We start from the raw sequence: 16,467 nt of genomic DNA, 5'->3' as shown, positions 1-16,467 counted from the left end.
CTATGCCTCATTGGTCTCTTTAAAGATTCAGTGCTGTTTATTCCACAATTACATTTCATGAAAATGATCGATTTCAATTTAAGATCCGTTTCACAAGTCATTTAAAAAAGTAAAAGTAAAAAAAAAAAATAGTTTTGCATAGTTATGAATATCTCATTTATGCCAAATGTTATAATGTTGACAAATCACAAAATGTAGTTATACCGATATTTTTTTAGAGTTATAAAATGTTGGCTTTAATTTTTGTTTCATGTATGTATGTATCATCACACCCGTCTAAAATTGCAGGTGTCTGTTTTCTTCTTGGTCCAAAAAAGGTTTTAAATTTACAATTAAGGAGAAAGTTGCAGTACCCCAGAAGAAAAAGGGGGGTCGCATTACCACAAGGCCTTTATCCGTTCAACGGAAACGATTGCAAATTTATAAACCTGCCTCTTCAGTATGCTTTACTTTCAGTTGTATTTCAACTGCATAAAAGGCTCTCAATCAAGAATTAAGTTCTAATGTAATACATATATTTCAAGTTTTTCCCAAAATTATTTTCATTATGTTTCTGCAAGGTCATAACTTGCTTTTTGTCGAATTATTATTATAAAATGGATGGCGGTTCCTTAATCGAGTATATTATGAGTGACATCTTCCCAAGTCATTAAAATGAAACTCATGAATCAATCAGTATTAAATAATGAACAATTGAAAAAAACAATGAAAACATACTTCAGTTTTAAACGACCTATTAACAATAATGACATTTCACGAATGTATCTTTAATTTATATTAAACCCATACATTAAGACAAAACGTGATGAAACAAATGCTTGTTAAATAATTTATTCATAATACAAAGTGTTTGTCTTTCTCTATAACCTCCCCGGAAGCAATAATACTTTTTAAAAGCAACACCAAAAAAAAAAAAAAAAAAAAGCTCCAATTTTCTATCGCGATGTCTGGTGAGGTCAAAACAAAAATGTAGTGTCAATTCCTTTTTTTTTTCTTTTTCTTTTTTTTAACACTTTCTATTTACAGCATTTTGAAGTGTGCGACTGAAAAAGAAGTTCAAATGAAGCGGTGGCTGTTTAAGCGCGTCAGGGCTGCATGGAGGAAGGAAATAAGTCTTTTTGTGTGTGTGTGGTTTTTTTCCCTCCCCGCTGCTCCCAACAACATAAGTTATTCTGTAAAAAATATATACAATACAATCTCCTGCATACTTTGTCGTCGACAATCCGTTTTCGTTATCTTTGCGTCGCCTTTTAGGACGGCGGATACCCTGCTTCAACTGAGCTTTGAAAGCGTCACAGCCCGTTCACACCTGACATGTGAAACATTGGTGATGAATCCGGATCGGGAAAACTAAAAAAAAAAAAAAAAATATCCATCCATCCATTTTCTTGATAGCGCTTGTCGTTGGGGTCAGGGGTGAGCCGGGGTACACTCTGGAATGGTCGCCAGCCAATCACGAGACAAACATGACATTGTCATTCACACGGGACAATTTCAAATTCTTCAGTGAATTGGTCCAAATGATATTAGCGTCGTTGTCACTGCGGAGCGCAATCCAGATTGCGCGCATCCATATTTGGGTGGAGCGCTGCAGTTGTCCCCGATGTGTCCTTTGGCGTCTCCTCTCCAGTGTCGCAAATGTCAGGTGCAAATGGGCCCATAAGAGTGTCTTGCGGACCCCCTCCCCCATTCTACGTGCGGGGCCGGGGTGGGGCTCATCACAAGGTGTCCGAGCTGTTACTACAGGGGCTGATGAGAGCCAAATTGCCGCCCGCGCTGCTCTTGTGCTTTTTCAACAGTCTCGTGATCTTCTCGTCGTCCGAGTTGGGGTCGAGCGGCTTGTTGTAGTCGTCGTCGTCGTCGTTGTCCGAGCTCTCCTTCATCTTCTCCGTCTCCGAGTCGTGCTTCTTCTTGGCCGAGGCCATCTCCGCCGCGTGCCTCTTCCTCCACTTGGTCCTCCTGTTCTGGAACCACACCTGCAAATCGGGGACAGGCACAAGGCCGCGGCCGTGCTCAACAGGTCCGCTCCAAAAACGCGCGTTCGTGATGGGAAAAAAAACAAAACAACAAAAACAATAATAATAACAAATAAAATTTAAAAAAATAAATAAAAAAAGCTATAGTTTTGAATTGAGTGTGCATTTGAAAAACTACAATGGAGTCCTTACTTTGACTTGGCTCTCGGTCATCCCTAACGAGTAGGCCAGGCGAGCTCTCTCCGGGCCCGCCAGGTACTTGGTCTGCTCGAAGGTTTTTTCCAGTGCAAAAATCTGCTGGCCTGAAAAAGTGGGCCTGGAGTGCTTCTTCTTGCCGTCCTTGTCCATCATCAAGCTGGACTGGGCTGCACACACACACACACACACAGAAAAGAGGCGTACACGCATGCTTATATAGAGGACATTTTGCCGTGCACGTCAAATATTCCTCAGTTATATTGGATTTGACGATCACCTGAAAAAAAAAAGATGTTATTAAACACAATGTGCCCTCTTCATTCAAGCCATTGTAAAATTGGCACAATATAGGAATGACTGGGACGATTGTTAGGGCAGGCATTCAATAACACCATCGGTCTTGACTTATTTTGATATATTCACTTGATTTGAATGATTAGTATTTTTTATTTTATATTTTTTTTTCCTCGACTGCAAAATGCTCGTCTGTATTTTATATTCAGCGCTGTGCGGGAAATAATGAAGAGACCACTTTGATCATGCATTGGTTGCACGTGGTTAAAATGTGGTCATCTGGCGCATTTGTTGATGTTGTTGTTGTCTTCTCGAAAATAATATCAATTTATCACGTACGGTGAAAGAAAGAACTTCATTTTTAATGTGGCAAACTGACGTAACCCCTCAGCCCCTTTCCCTCGTAAACAATGGAATAATATACAGAATTAAGTACATTCAAATGACTTTTTTTTTGGTTTGTTTTTTTGGTGTAAATTAAGTGTGGAGCCAGTATTAAACTCAAGGCCCCGGGGCCCACATCTGGCACGCTAACTCATTTTATGTGGCCCGCTAAAATAGATGAAGTGTGTTTACTTCATATTTATTGCTCAATGGAATTACTCATTGCATTTGTCAGAAAATATGTACGGAAATTGTAAAGTGGTCTTCACTTTAACCGGTTTTACAAGCATTTATTTCCACTAAATCCCTTCTTAAAATCTAATTGGACAATCGTTGTAAACTAAAATATTTGCTTGCAACTACACTGGGGGGAAAAAAGTATCTAATTTGATCTTTTGCACGTGATTCAAATGTGGTCAACTGACGTAATTTCCTCTCCTGGAAAATAATCCAATGATCATATATCAGTTGAACACGTTTTACTCACGTGCAAACGAAGTACAGCGTACTTGCCGTGACCTGTGCTTCCAAATGGAGTTTGTTGTTCAAAAATATACACTTTCCAATCACAACGGAACGCAGGGGCGATGACGAGCTGATGCGTGAAGATGATTTGCAGGCATAAAGGCCCTCCGAGGGGAAACCGTAACTGCGACGACAATGACTTTGACACCTCGAGACGTCGACAGAAAATGACACCAAAACTCTGCAGTTTGTTTGCATCTTAATGAAGACTAGTTGAGAATTTGCCAGTGGGATTTTTCAGAGCTGTCTGATTTTTCTTTTGAAATAAGGTCACTTTTTTGTTGTTGTTTGTTTGTTTTTTTCCCATGTGCAACCCACATGTTCGAATGAAGTCAATTCAAAGGACTGCTATAGCTCCAGTATATTTGAAGCACTTTGTGAGTTGTGTCTGTGAAGGTGCTATTGAAAAAGAAACAAACTAAAACAAACAAACAAAATATATATATAGCATTTCGTTTCAAATATGCAAGAAGTGTTATTTGCAGAACTCCAGCGGGACTTACACGGACAGGGCACGCGCGGGTCCCTCCACGGGGATCCCTGCATGACTCCGGGCCAGAAGATGGGCGCCCGCCCGGGGAGCTCGGCCAGCGGCTTCGGGTAGCGCGACACGGCGGGGCCGAAGTACATCCCGGCGGCGGCGGCGGCGGCCGCGGCGGCGGCGGTGCCGGCCAGCCCGTTGATGCCGTTGATCCTGGGGAAGCCGGCGGAGAGCAGCTGACCGGCGCTGGTGATGGGTCTGCCCAGGATGTCGCTTATTCCGTGCGGGGTGGCCCCGCTCAACAGCTGCGAGTTGAGGCTGGACAGCGACGGCGCCTTGAAGCTCCCCCCCGCCGCCGCCGCCGCCGCCGTCACCGCCGTCACCGCCGGGCTGTGCTGCAGCGCGTACGGGAAGAGGGACGTCTTCATCTCGGTCATGTTGTGCAACGCCGCCAGCGGGGTGCTGCCCAGGACGAAAGCACTCTGCCGGTTAGCCTCCATCTGGCCCACAGCAGCTAACATTTGTCAACATGAACCGCCAGCCACTCCAAAGGAAGGAAGTCGCAAAGGAAAGTTCACCGACTCTTCCGGGCGCACTCGTCCCACTCTCCCGGTGCGGTGCGGGGAGACGCGAACTTCGTCCCGAGTCGGCGGGAGGCTCCGGGCCAAGTGCCAGGAGGTCTTGGGGTGCTGTGGCCGCTTTTGACGCACTCTTGGCGGTGTGGTGCCAGCCAAGAGGGACCCTCTGATAACACTGCAGACACCTGCACGGGCGGCCCTCCCATTGGACGAGTCGCACGAGCGCCGTGCACTGATTGGACGCGCACCGGAAGGCTTCTGTGCTCCGATTGGACCACACGCTCGAGTCCGCTGCTGCCTGGACTCGCTGTGGAAAAAACGAACTTCAGTTGACGTGGACGTGAGGACTCCGTGGATTTATTAGACACGGGCCGTCACATTAAAAACTAGGCTAGTATATGTCATTATCACTTTTAAACTACGAGATCTCTTTATTATTGTTTAATACTACTCGCTTCTCACTCACGCATAGCACTCTGTTTAACGATTGCACTAAACGTCTCAGTTGAAAACTTTGTTTTCTTCCCCAATTACGCAGTTAGGAGAAATTCCAGGGAAGGAAAAGCGCCCGGATTGGTGTCGAAAACGTGTTAAGCTTGCGCATTCCCCAAATCTGCCTGCGACTTTATTATGATCTTGCGTCTCAATGACCCCTTTGAAGACAGCTCATCGATATTACAAATAATAATAATAATAAACGTATAATACAAATACTCAAAGTTGTTACTCGAGACAAAGTGCAATAAAATTGGTAAATTTATTTTGTTCGACGATTATATTTTCTATAATGACATTTCACATGTTCATTTTTAATCAGCAAAAATCACATACATCATGTTATTTACGTAAAATGTTGTTTTATTATTATTATGTTACTTTTCTATTTAAAAAAAACTAATCTGAAATCAGATCACATAATGACTCATTAAAATTCGATACTGAATATTTGTTATGCTTTTCTTCTTATGAACCCCAAGTTTACTCGGTTAAGAAAAAAAACAGTTATCTGATCATTAGCGTGTAAAGGACAAAGTTCTACATGACTCCGATAATGCTTGTTTTGGAGACAAACAGTGGGAGGGGGAAAAATGTGTGTGAGGGGGGGGAAAGCGTCGGGCTCCAGTCATCTCTTTGAGTGCTGCAATATTTTATGGAGATGTAGGGTTGTAAGAGTGAAATATGGCCATGTTGTCATTTTGAAAGGCACAAAATCCACCTTGCTTCTCATTTTCCCCACCGAGGAAAAGATTGTGCTTTTTTTTTTTTGATAAGGTTTTCAACGCGAGGTGATTCACAATTGTGACAGTTCAAAGTTGAAAGGGTACATACATACTGGATACATTGTGAAGGTTTTCACATCAAATATCACCCCTGGTCGGTTCTCATTTAGTCGTGTGCATGTTTTTTTTTTTTTTTAGAATAAACTTTTAAATAATCGCTGTAGGAACAGCATTAAAAAAAAAAAACAATAAATCTCATGCAGGCTCCATCTCAATGGTACATCAAGCAGTCAGTGGGAGATCAATGACAAAAAAATTGGGCACTTTTTCATTTTCCAGTTCATCTGCAGCCAAACGCTGCTCTGCCAACCCAGTCCGTCACAATACAACTTGAAGCGCACTTTCAACTCGCTTATAATGGACTCGCATTTTCATCTCCTCATTTAAACAACCCCCAAATTACAGGAAAATATGTGCTCTCAAAACGAAGAATTAAAAGCTAGTTTTATAGTCTATTTATAGTCTAAACATCGTAAAGCATGACGACTCCATAGCATATATACATGTGCAAATTAAATACATTAATTGCAATTTAAAAAAACAATACATCTAAATTTATACAGTATATAACCTATATATACACACACGTATGTATTTTATTTTTTTTTAAATTATTGTTGGAAGAAAAAACGACGGAACGAATATCAACATGAAAGTCACATTTTATGAGCATAATTTAATAAATATTTGAACCTGTTGCTCAGCCGCCGGATTCAGCGTGTGGATGAATATGAGGGGCTGATTTATGCCGTAAAAACTCGATTTTCTATTATTTTTATTTTTATTTTTTGGTAATAATGGCTCCGCCAGGGGCCTTTGTCTATCCATCGAATGGGAAAGGGTTAATAAAGATGGAAAAGATAAGATTATCAGGGCTGTAATCTGGGCACAGATGGCAACGAAAGCTCTCACGGGGGAAGATAAACAGATGTTTGCACACACACACACACACACACACACACATACACACACATACTCACACACATACACACACATACACACACATACACACACACACACACGCACACACACACATTCATATACAAAAAAAAAAAAAAAAAGCACCAGCACGGCTATCTCAACATTTGATTTCTTCTTTATCTTTTCAATGCCTCGCACCTCATAAGGACTGACACATTAAAACGGTCTCAATATGAAAATACATAAGCAAACCTATGGAGGTTACATCAACGTATTATCGATGGCGGAATGGTATGAAAAGATTTGCCAACTACAACAACCTTTGCGCGCTTGTAAAACAGGCAGGTGGCGCCACCCAGTGGTCAAATCTGAACCGTCCCGGTCAAGTAGACCACCATGCCGATCAGACAAAGCCGTTTGAGCATTTATTGATAACTTTGTCGATTTACTAGTCGGTGACGTTCATGGCTGACTCACTCGGATTTACACATTAGCAGGGTAAAAACGGGGTGCCAATGTTTTTAGCCTTGGCTATATTGTCGGCGGCACGGTGGACGACAGTTGTGGGGACCGGGGTTCAAATCCCGGCCCCGCCTGTGTGGAGTTTGCATGTTCACCCCGTGCCTGCGTGGGTTTTCTCCGGGCACTCCGGTTTCCTCACACTTTCCAAATCATGCACGGTGAATGGTTGTTTGTCTCTATGTGCGATTGGCTGGCGACCAGTTCAGGGTGTACCCGGCCTCTCGCCCGGAGACAGCTGAGATAGTTGTTAGCACACCCGCCACTCTAGTGAGGATAAGGGGTTAAGAGAACGGATTGTCTATTACATATTATTACTATTATCTATTATCTATTGTCAACATTCTTTTCACACATTTGTCCATAAGGAACATTGTATTTTCTTACCTATTTAAAATGTCTTACTTAATTTCTTTTATTAATTTCGTACTTATTTAAAAGTCTACTTATAAATTACTGTTGGTTAGCAAAAGTAAATAATTTAGGCCCTAAACCGAAATATTTCGTTCATGTTTAAACTATTTTATTACAATGCTCAAAAATGTTAAACACAGACCATTTAACAAATGACTGACAAAATATCTACATTCAGAATATAGTGTTTGATTACAATTTTTGATTATTTGTTTCAGAGTGGGAGGCACAGTGGTGGGTGACTGGTTACAGCATCTGCCTCACAGTTCTGAGGACCGGGGTTCAATCCCCGGCCCCACCTGTGTGGAGTTTGCATGTTCTCCGGGCACTCCGGTTTCCTCCCACATCCCAAAAATATGGATAGTAGGTTAATTGACAACTCTAAATTGCCTGTAGGTGTGAATGTGAGTGCAAATGGTTGTTTATTTGTATGTGCCCTGCGATTGGCTGGCAACCAGTTCAGGGTTCAGACCTCCTGCCCCATGATGGCTGGGATAGCCCGCGACCCTAGTGAGGAGAAGTGGCTCAGAAAATGGATGGATGGATGGATGTTTCAGAGTGCAATTTAAAAAAAAAAAAAAAGTCTTACCTTTACTTGTCAATGAATTCCATGCACCTTTCCTTCAGAACAACTTTTTGTTCTGTTCCTTTCCTGTAAACGTAATTATTTTGTTATTTGAACTTCAAAAGTCTGTCTCTCTAGATAGAGATGATTGCCAGTAAAGAAAGTTTCCCTCTATTAGTCGTATTCTGAATGGATGTTTTGAATGATCTTTCCACAGACATGGTTGAAGCTGGCAGAGTGAGCGTAAGCTGGAGTAATTTATTGTCGCCACTATCCATCCATCCATTTTCAACACCGCTTATCCTGATTATGGTCACCGGGCGCTGGAGCCTATCCCAGCTGATATCAAGCGAAAGGCAGACTAAACCCTGAACTGGTCGCCAGTCAGTCGCAGGGCACATATAGACACGGACAACCATTCGCACTTACATTCATAACGTCACTGAGTGGGAACTGACCCCATGCACCAAAGTCAGGCGAGTGTACCAATACACCATCAGTGACTCGTCGCCACTACAGTTTGGCTCAATTGCTTTTCGTCCCCAAAACCTGAAAGCTGTCAGAGAATTTTGCATTCAGTCCCCACTGTTTGTGAACTATACGGTCTGGCGAGATCAGCCCTTAAGTAAAAAATTTTAGGCAAGCTAGCTCGGTGTCTGCCGAGAAGAAGAACAGAACCAACCCAGGTTCAGAGTGTTTGACAGTCATCTGTGCAAGACACTACAACGCTACCCCATGAATCCAATCCGCGTTTGAGTTTCCCTGCCTGCTTTCTGAGAATTAGGAATGAAGAAAACAGTGACATTTGAGCATTCCTGACCTGCTATCTGTGGATTACAGAGCATTACATGATTTTGGCCCAAGACAAATTCCCCATCTTCAAAGCCTCACCCTCTCGACTATGAAGTTGACTGGTCTTGTTTCCTGGTTTTGAAGTGATCTGTTAAATTTGAGATTAAGTCTTTGTTAAAGTCCTTTCTAACTATTCCGGTGGTTCGGTTCATGTGATGTGCTTGGGTCCTACACCACACTTGCCTTATGTCAGTATCCATGTATTGTGTTTTACAACAATACTTAACTATATTTATAATTTCATATGTACCTATGGATGAAATGTAGTCAATGAAAGGAACGGGATAAATTCTCAAATGTGGCTTTCCAAAGGGTTATGAGAGCACTTACCAGTTGTCAGTTGTCCACAGTGCCGGCGTCCATGAAGTCATGTATTTTTGAAATGTATTTATCTATTTATTTATTGAACCTTATCCAGGTAAGATATTTGCAATGTCAACCTGGCTGCACACAGCAGAGTAAAACAAATCAAAATAGAAGCAAATACATATACAAACTGTACAATGTGATATAGTAACAAGTTAAATATGACATTACATCATAGCACATGGTGAATAAAAGATCCATAAAAGGCATGTGAGCTGATGTTCTCTAAAGCTGGAGAACTTGGATGAAGAAAAATGTAATTGCATGCATGACAAGACATTAGAAAAACTTGTCTTTTTGAAAAAATAAATATATGAACAAATGTAGAAGCCTAGAGATGGCTGTAACGGACACGCCAGTAAAGATGCCACTCAGCACCCCTGAGTCTCGTGCTGCTCCGCGTACTTGCCTTGTGGAGTCAGTCTGGATACACAAAAGACATCTAAAAGAAAGTGTTACCTAAGCATCAAAGCAGACACAGACATCTGGTCTCGAACGCAGACGCTAAGTGAATTACAAGCACAAAGAGCATTGAAGCTGAGACAAAAGACATCTGGTTTCTCATCAGAAGGCTAAATTAATTAACTTCCACCACCAGCCAGCCTGGAGAGCCTCACCAACAAAGACGTCTCCTTCCTACTGTGTACTGCGCCACTTGCCCACCTGGGCCGGACAAGGGACGGACGGGGCACTAGCGACACCCAGAGGTGCCGGGGACCACTTCAACTGGATTAACCAACGACAATCTTCAATGCACTTGAATGTGATATGTTTTAAGAACTTTACATGAATGCCACTAGTGACTGTATTTCTGCAAACTTGAATGTCTGATGTCGAATCTGTTGTCAACTGAACCAGATGAAATGTTTCACGACACAACACGAATGCTCCATTGCAAATATTACAGTGTTCTTAACAATCACATAACATTTGAAACATTCGTTACAGGTATTAAAGAGGATGGACGCATGACAATGCAAAGTGGGAAAATGATCTCGTTATCTGAAATCCAATAATTAATATTTGATTCCACTGAGTTGAAACCACAAAATAATCCTAAAATGGAAAAGTAACATTCAGAAGCGGTCCAGCTTCCCTTTTGGTCCCGAAGGTGGTGGGAAAGGAAGGGGGGTGGGGTGGGGGCCTAGCCATAAAAAGGCCGGAGCCACCCACGGGCTCTGCTCTTGTCTCGTCCGACCGACTTGCCGAAGACTGGCCCAGCCAGGACACCCCACCTCACCACGAGGTGGCGAGGACACATCAGACCCTTCCCCACTAAAGGGCATCCTGCCAGCGCTCCGAGCTACCCTTTTTGCGGGTCTGGGCACACTCCGTGGGGACGGAAGCGGGCACCACGCGTCCGCTCCAAACGTCTTGCGAGCAGAGACACCCGGGCTCCGGCTGTCCTGCCTGGGAACCTTTTTGTGCTCCCTTTTTCCTTTTTCTTCCTCCTTTCTGCCAAATCCACCACCAGCCGAACACCCAGAAGTTCACCCGCCTGCCTCAATCCTGTTCAAGACACGTAAGTCCAACATTGCGGTCTACTAAAAGTACATATTAGTGCATATTTGTGTTCAAATTAACGAGAACAGGAATCCCCAGCTATATGCATTGTCACGACACGTTCATTCCACCCTCACATCACAAGTCAGTTTTCTTTGCCAACGTTCGTCTGTCCTTTGTTTTGTTTTATTCTGTTTTCCTGCATTATTTCCCTTTTGTAGATTCCCCATGTTAGATCTCATTAAATTTTCAATAAAAGTTCACTACCTGCATTGTTGTCTGCGTTTGTGTTCGAGGAGAGAAACCTCTGGCTGTCTAAAACTCTTATCAAAATTTCAGAAAGTGTAGCAACCTTCAGATTACGAGACTGATAAAAAGGTTTCTCGTCACTTTCCCTTAATTTTATCCACATAAAAAGTGACGTGGTTCCCCTTTTAGAAGATAAAATAGCTTGATTTATAAAGCTGTAATTAAAAATTACACTAAACCGGACGTAACGCAGGCGTCGCTTCCAGCTCATTCTTTTCTCCTAAATTAATTACATTTTTATTTAACCCATATACGCTACATGGCTATAGATGTGATTGATTGTTCTCAAATTTCTAGTGGAACTGTGTAAGGCTTCAGGTTCATATCCCTATTGCATTTTCCAGCTGATAAATCACAATTATAGTCATCTGCAAGCTTCTGTTGCAGTCTATTTAGGCATGTCATCTCAATAAAATAGAATAAATATGGATGGATGGATATTCTGGTGGCAGGGTGGCCGACTGGTTAGAGTGTCAGCCTCACAGTTCTGAGGACCAGGGTTCCATCCCCGGTCCCGCCTGTGTGGAGTTTGCATGTTCTCCCCGTGCCTGCGTGGGTTTTCTCCGGGCACTCCGGTTTCCTCCAACATCCCAAAAACATGCATTAATTGGAGACTCTAAATTACCTGTAGCCAAATGGGCGACTTTCCCCAAAGATTTGTTGGCGGCCCTCCGCACTCAGCCTCCAGAGCACGAAAGCGAGCACAATCCTCTATAATGAGGAAAATGCTTTAACATGCATAAAATCCAAAATATTGGGGTGATCGTTCTGATATTTTCAGATGGAGAAGTGGGCTTAGGTAGAGATGTCCATATAAATTTTGTTGACGACAGATTACAGTTTTGTGACAATAAGCAATGTTAAGATTTTCTGCAGTATATAATAAGAATATAGCGAGGAAAAGGCTGAATGTCCATAAAATCCAAAATATTGGGACGATTGTTCTAATATGTATTTTCAGAGGTCGAAGTGGGAATAAGGAGAGATGTCCACATAAATTCTGGTAATGATTGATTGCAGTTTTGTGACATTAAGGTATGTTAGGCTTTGTCTTTAGAGTAGCGTATGAGTCGTCTTCAGAACGTCTCCTCGCTGGTGACGAGGAGTCGTTGCAGATACGTCTTTGCAGTCAGACTGACGTTGCCATCAGGTCGCCAACAAGTCTCTGGGACAGTGAAATATGGGTCTGTTTCCATCGTCACTCACGGGGACCTCTAGCAGTCTGAGGGAAACAATTTTTTTCAATCTAACAATTATTTTGAACATGTCATTTTGGTGTCAGAATCATCACACATCCGGTCCTTCCGGGTGATTACCAATGTTGATCAGGACACCTGGGCTGTCCATTTCGAGGACATGGGAGGTCAATCGTGTATGTTACCTAAGGCTACACAACCATTTTGAAAATAGTGAGGTGTGATATGCAAGGTAAGCACCCATCATTATGATAAACAGTATATTAAATCAAATCTCGTACTAGCTTTCTATGGTCGAAGTTCAACAGATTTATTTTTCCTGTTTCAGTTGAAAGACGCTGCCACACAAGACTCTAATGACCGCCTACCCAAAAAGCAGCATAAAAAGAATTAACTGGAAGAGACATTATTGGTGGTATTGCTGTAAGCCTTGTGCCAAGATGGCTCGGCACCTACAGTTAGATTGGCACAAAAAGACCTATGTGATGTCATAAACCAGTAAAGAACTGCCGCAGTCACTTTGTACATACACAGGGCCGGTGCCTTCCGAGATGAGTGGGCAACTTTGGAGTGTCATCATAAGTGCCACGAATCCTGACCCAATCACAGATAACAAAGTTATTATTGTTATTGGGCAACATGTTGAACAAAGGTGGAAGGTGGAAGATATGCAAGATGAGTATACTGAGCCTGAATGCAAGGAAGGTCACCTTCTTAAAAAATATGGAATGGTAAATGGACTGCACTTATATAGCACTTCATCTACACTATCACAGTGCCAAAAGCACTTTACAAAGCCTCACATTCACCCATGGGCAACTGCTGCCATGCTTACTGGGAGCAAGAGTTTAGCGTCTTGCCCAAGGATACGTCAACCCAGGATTCGAACCTGCTCCTCTTCGGTCACTGGACGACCTGCTCTACCTACTGATCCACAGCTGCTTGTCCCATCAGCACCACGAGGAAAAAAACAGAGCCACTGAGAATCGCAGGCAGAAATAAGCACGAGTTGTTTCATTGCAGGCGGCACGGTGGGCCGACTGGTTAGAGCGTCTGCCTCACAATTCTGAGGACTGGGGTTCAATCCCCGGCCCCGCCTGTGTGGAGTTTGCATGTTCTCCCCGTGTCTGCGTGGGTTTTCTCCGGGCGCTCCGGTTTCCTCCCACATCCCAAAAACATGCATGATAGGTTAATTGACAACTCTAAATTGCCCGTAGGTGTGAATGTGAGTGCGAATGGCAAGAAACTAAATATGCAATCTGAATACTTTGAAACTTAAGCCAATAGAGGTTTTATTCAATGCAAGTTCAGTGAGTAGTACGCTCATTTCAGTAAGGGAGTGTACCAGCTCATCAGAATGACCATAGCTGGCAATGATGCAACCCAAGTGTGCCGAAGCAGCATTAAAACATGGACCCCAACATGGAGGAAAAAAAAATCTGTGTGTGTGTGTGTGTCAAGTGTGGTGTTGTTTATATTTCAGCACACGGGACAGTATGATAAACCACGGCTCATTGTTCTACCAATTGCTCACGTGAATGTTGAAGTGCAGAAGGTTGGCTGGGTGGGAATTAATTGAATTTCACTGCTCTAACATTTATGAGCGAGCTTATGGTCTGACAATTGATTTATAATTATGATACAATACCATTTTCAACTTTGTAGCAGAAAAAACAGAAAGAAGATCAGAGATGCAATTGGTGCATTAAGCATAACCAGGAAATGTGGCTTCAGGACCAAGCAGCCCTAACTGTCCATTTAATTAAAAAGGTAAACATGTTGTTAAATAAAGAAATGTTTACCTCCTGATCCCAAATGTAGAAGTGATCCCATAATCAGTGTAACTGTCCAGCAGGGGGCCCAACCCTTGCACCCACCCCATCCAAATAGAAAATACATTTCTGATGGCACCTTTGTCGGGCGGCACGGTGACCGATTGGTTAGCACATCCGCCTCACAGTTCTGAGGACCCGGGTTCAAATCCGGCCTTGCCTGTGTGACGTTTGCATGTTCTCCCCGTGCCTGTGTGGGTTTTCTCCGGGTACTCCGGTTTCCTCCCACATCCCAAAAACAAGTTATGGTAAGTTGATTGAAGACTAAATTGTCCGTAAGTATGACTGTGAGAATGAATGGCTGTTTGTTTCTATGTGCCCTGCGATTGGCTGGCGACCCGTTCAGGGTGTACCCCGCCTCCCGCTCAAAGACAGCTGGGATAGGTTCCAGCACGCCCGCGACCCTAGTGAGGATAACCAGTATAGAAAACTGATGGATGTATGTATGGATGGGACCTTTGTGCACTAACCTCCCCAAAACCCAACCCCACCCGACCCCCCGTCAACAAATATTTCAGGAAGTGGCCCTCCTTGACGGTGCTGTATGGGGGCCTAGAATATAACGCCCCTGCCTGTGACCCGTATGAGGTCAAGCGCAATACAAAATGGATGGATGGAAAATGGAACGATCTCTTGTTTTCTTGATGTACACCATACTCAGTGGTGCGCCCACACTTTGCCTTTTGAGATGCAGTACAACAGAAGCCCACCAGCCACTCTTGCCTTCACAGTTACGAGAGGTAGGCTATTCATTTAACAATATATTTAATATTGTGGTTTACAGTAATTTTGAACTACGCTGCATCGTATTGACAGCGGTTTATAATATTCTGGTTGCAAACTACTAATATTGTAATACTGTAATACATATATTGCTGAATTAATACCTCTTTCAGTGTCATCCAGAGCATCCTAAGGATCATTAGACACAAATCCAATGATTTCCCATGCAGCTCTAAACTGGCTCATTAGCTATAGAAAGATGAATGTTGTGGCTGCAATGTCGCAACATTACTGCCTTCATAAAAAAATAAATAAAAAAAAAAATCATTGGAGGAGAGTAGCTGTGGAGCTAATTTATTTACTTTTTAAAATGTATTTCTGAAACATTCAGTTTCTGTCATATAATTTGGAATTAGCGATAATGAATGATCTGAATATGTATCTTTCAGGAACAGTGCTGACAAGACGAACCGACGGACAAGGACCTTATGAATGATGGATAAAATTGCCCCGCGGGGATTAATACAAAATTCTGAATGTGAATCTAAAGTGATAATCATCATACTCACCAAACGAAAGCACACATTACTTTTCAAACCACTAGATGGCAACATACATTAATTTATGAGCTGATCTGCAACCTCTGAAGGAGTGTTTCCCCAAACTTTATTGTTACAAAGAAGTATACAACTGAAATAATGCCAGGCCAGTTTCATGGGTTTTGATGCTGTCCACGTGTGTAAAAATGTTAAATATTGCAGGTGTTAATTCCATAATCATTCCTGGTCTTTGTGTTAATTGAAAATTATCGTTATTATCTTTGCAAAGACCAAATTTTTGATGCAGTGATGTTGGATCTCATTAGAAAATGTGTGTGTATTGCTTATTTATTTACCGTCATTGCATAAATAACATTTGCTCAGCAGGTGTAACGAGAAATATGTATTTTGTCTCACCGTGTCACAAACACAAAATGCGTTCATCCTTTTGGTTTGATGCACTGCGGTTGTTTGGAAATCAGACAACGAAAACTGCATCACAGCATAGATCAAGGAGTAATAAGACAGGGATTAGGGACAGTGCTGTGTGGTACTACTAGAGCTCTCCAGAGGCCGGCTGACTGTGTCTGGTCAGGACTGCACAGGGGACAACTATACTTCAGGACATTTAATTATCACCCACGGAATTTTCCCATGCAGCGAATACATTTGTAGATCTTAACAAGTTGTTTTATAATCGGTACATACAGTATATTAGATAGATCCACTTTGATCTGTAAATTGCACCTGTGGAAAAAAAAAAAAGAAAGAAGATTCCTAATACTGTTACAATTGCAAACAAATTTCAGATTGCGTCTATGATTTGCAACAAGATAACGATCAATAAATGTGAATATTTGAATATGTGAATAATCGTCATTCAAATCTTATTAGGCCACGAATACATTATGCTATATTATTATATGTTTGACACGCATGCTCTTAATTGTCCATCGGTGTCAAATAGATTGTGATGGCTGCTTGCCTAGCTATGTGACCAGTTGAGAGTGTA

General features: G+C 42.4%; 1 protein-coding gene across 1 annotated transcript; it reads right to left on the bottom strand.

The window, feature by feature from the left end:
* Nucleotides 1–147: 147 nt before the first annotated feature.
* Nucleotides 148–5,096, bottom strand: nkx6.2 (NK6 homeobox 2). Its single transcript, XM_061789373.1, has 3 exons — nt 3,881–5,096; nt 2,169–2,341; nt 148–1,976 (listed from the first exon to the last, which is right to left on the bottom strand). The coding sequence occupies exons 1-3, from the start codon at nt 4,377–4,379 to the stop codon at nt 1,719–1,721; spliced, it is 930 nt and encodes a 309-aa protein (XP_061645357.1). The 5' UTR covers nt 4,380–5,096; the 3' UTR covers nt 148–1,718.
* Between the last annotated feature and the right edge of the window lie 11,371 nt (nt 5,097–16,467).

This window comes from Phyllopteryx taeniolatus, chromosome 11, assembly GCF_024500385.1.
Source record: "Phyllopteryx taeniolatus isolate TA_2022b chromosome 11, UOR_Ptae_1.2, whole genome shotgun sequence".
In the NCBI taxonomy this organism is placed as follows: Eukaryota; Metazoa; Chordata; class Actinopteri; order Syngnathiformes; family Syngnathidae; genus Phyllopteryx; species Phyllopteryx taeniolatus.
Note: the sequence above shows the minus strand (reverse complement) of the source record. Positions and strands in the feature narration are given on the sequence as shown.

Excerpts from the sequence above, each read along its gene's own strand:
- nkx6.2 (XM_061789373.1), bottom strand. The coding sequence starts at position 4,379 with ATGTTAGCTGCTGTGGGCCAGATGGAGGCTAACCGGCAGAGTGCTTTC. Across the intron at positions 2,342-3,880 it reads CCCGCGCGTGCCCTGTCCGT|CCCAGTCCAGCTTGATGATG; the intron begins GTAAGTCCCGCT and ends GTGTGTGTGCAG. Across the intron at positions 1,977-2,168 it reads TGACCGAGAGCCAAGTCAAA|GTGTGGTTCCAGAACAGGAG; the intron begins GTAAGGACTCCA and ends CCCGATTTGCAG.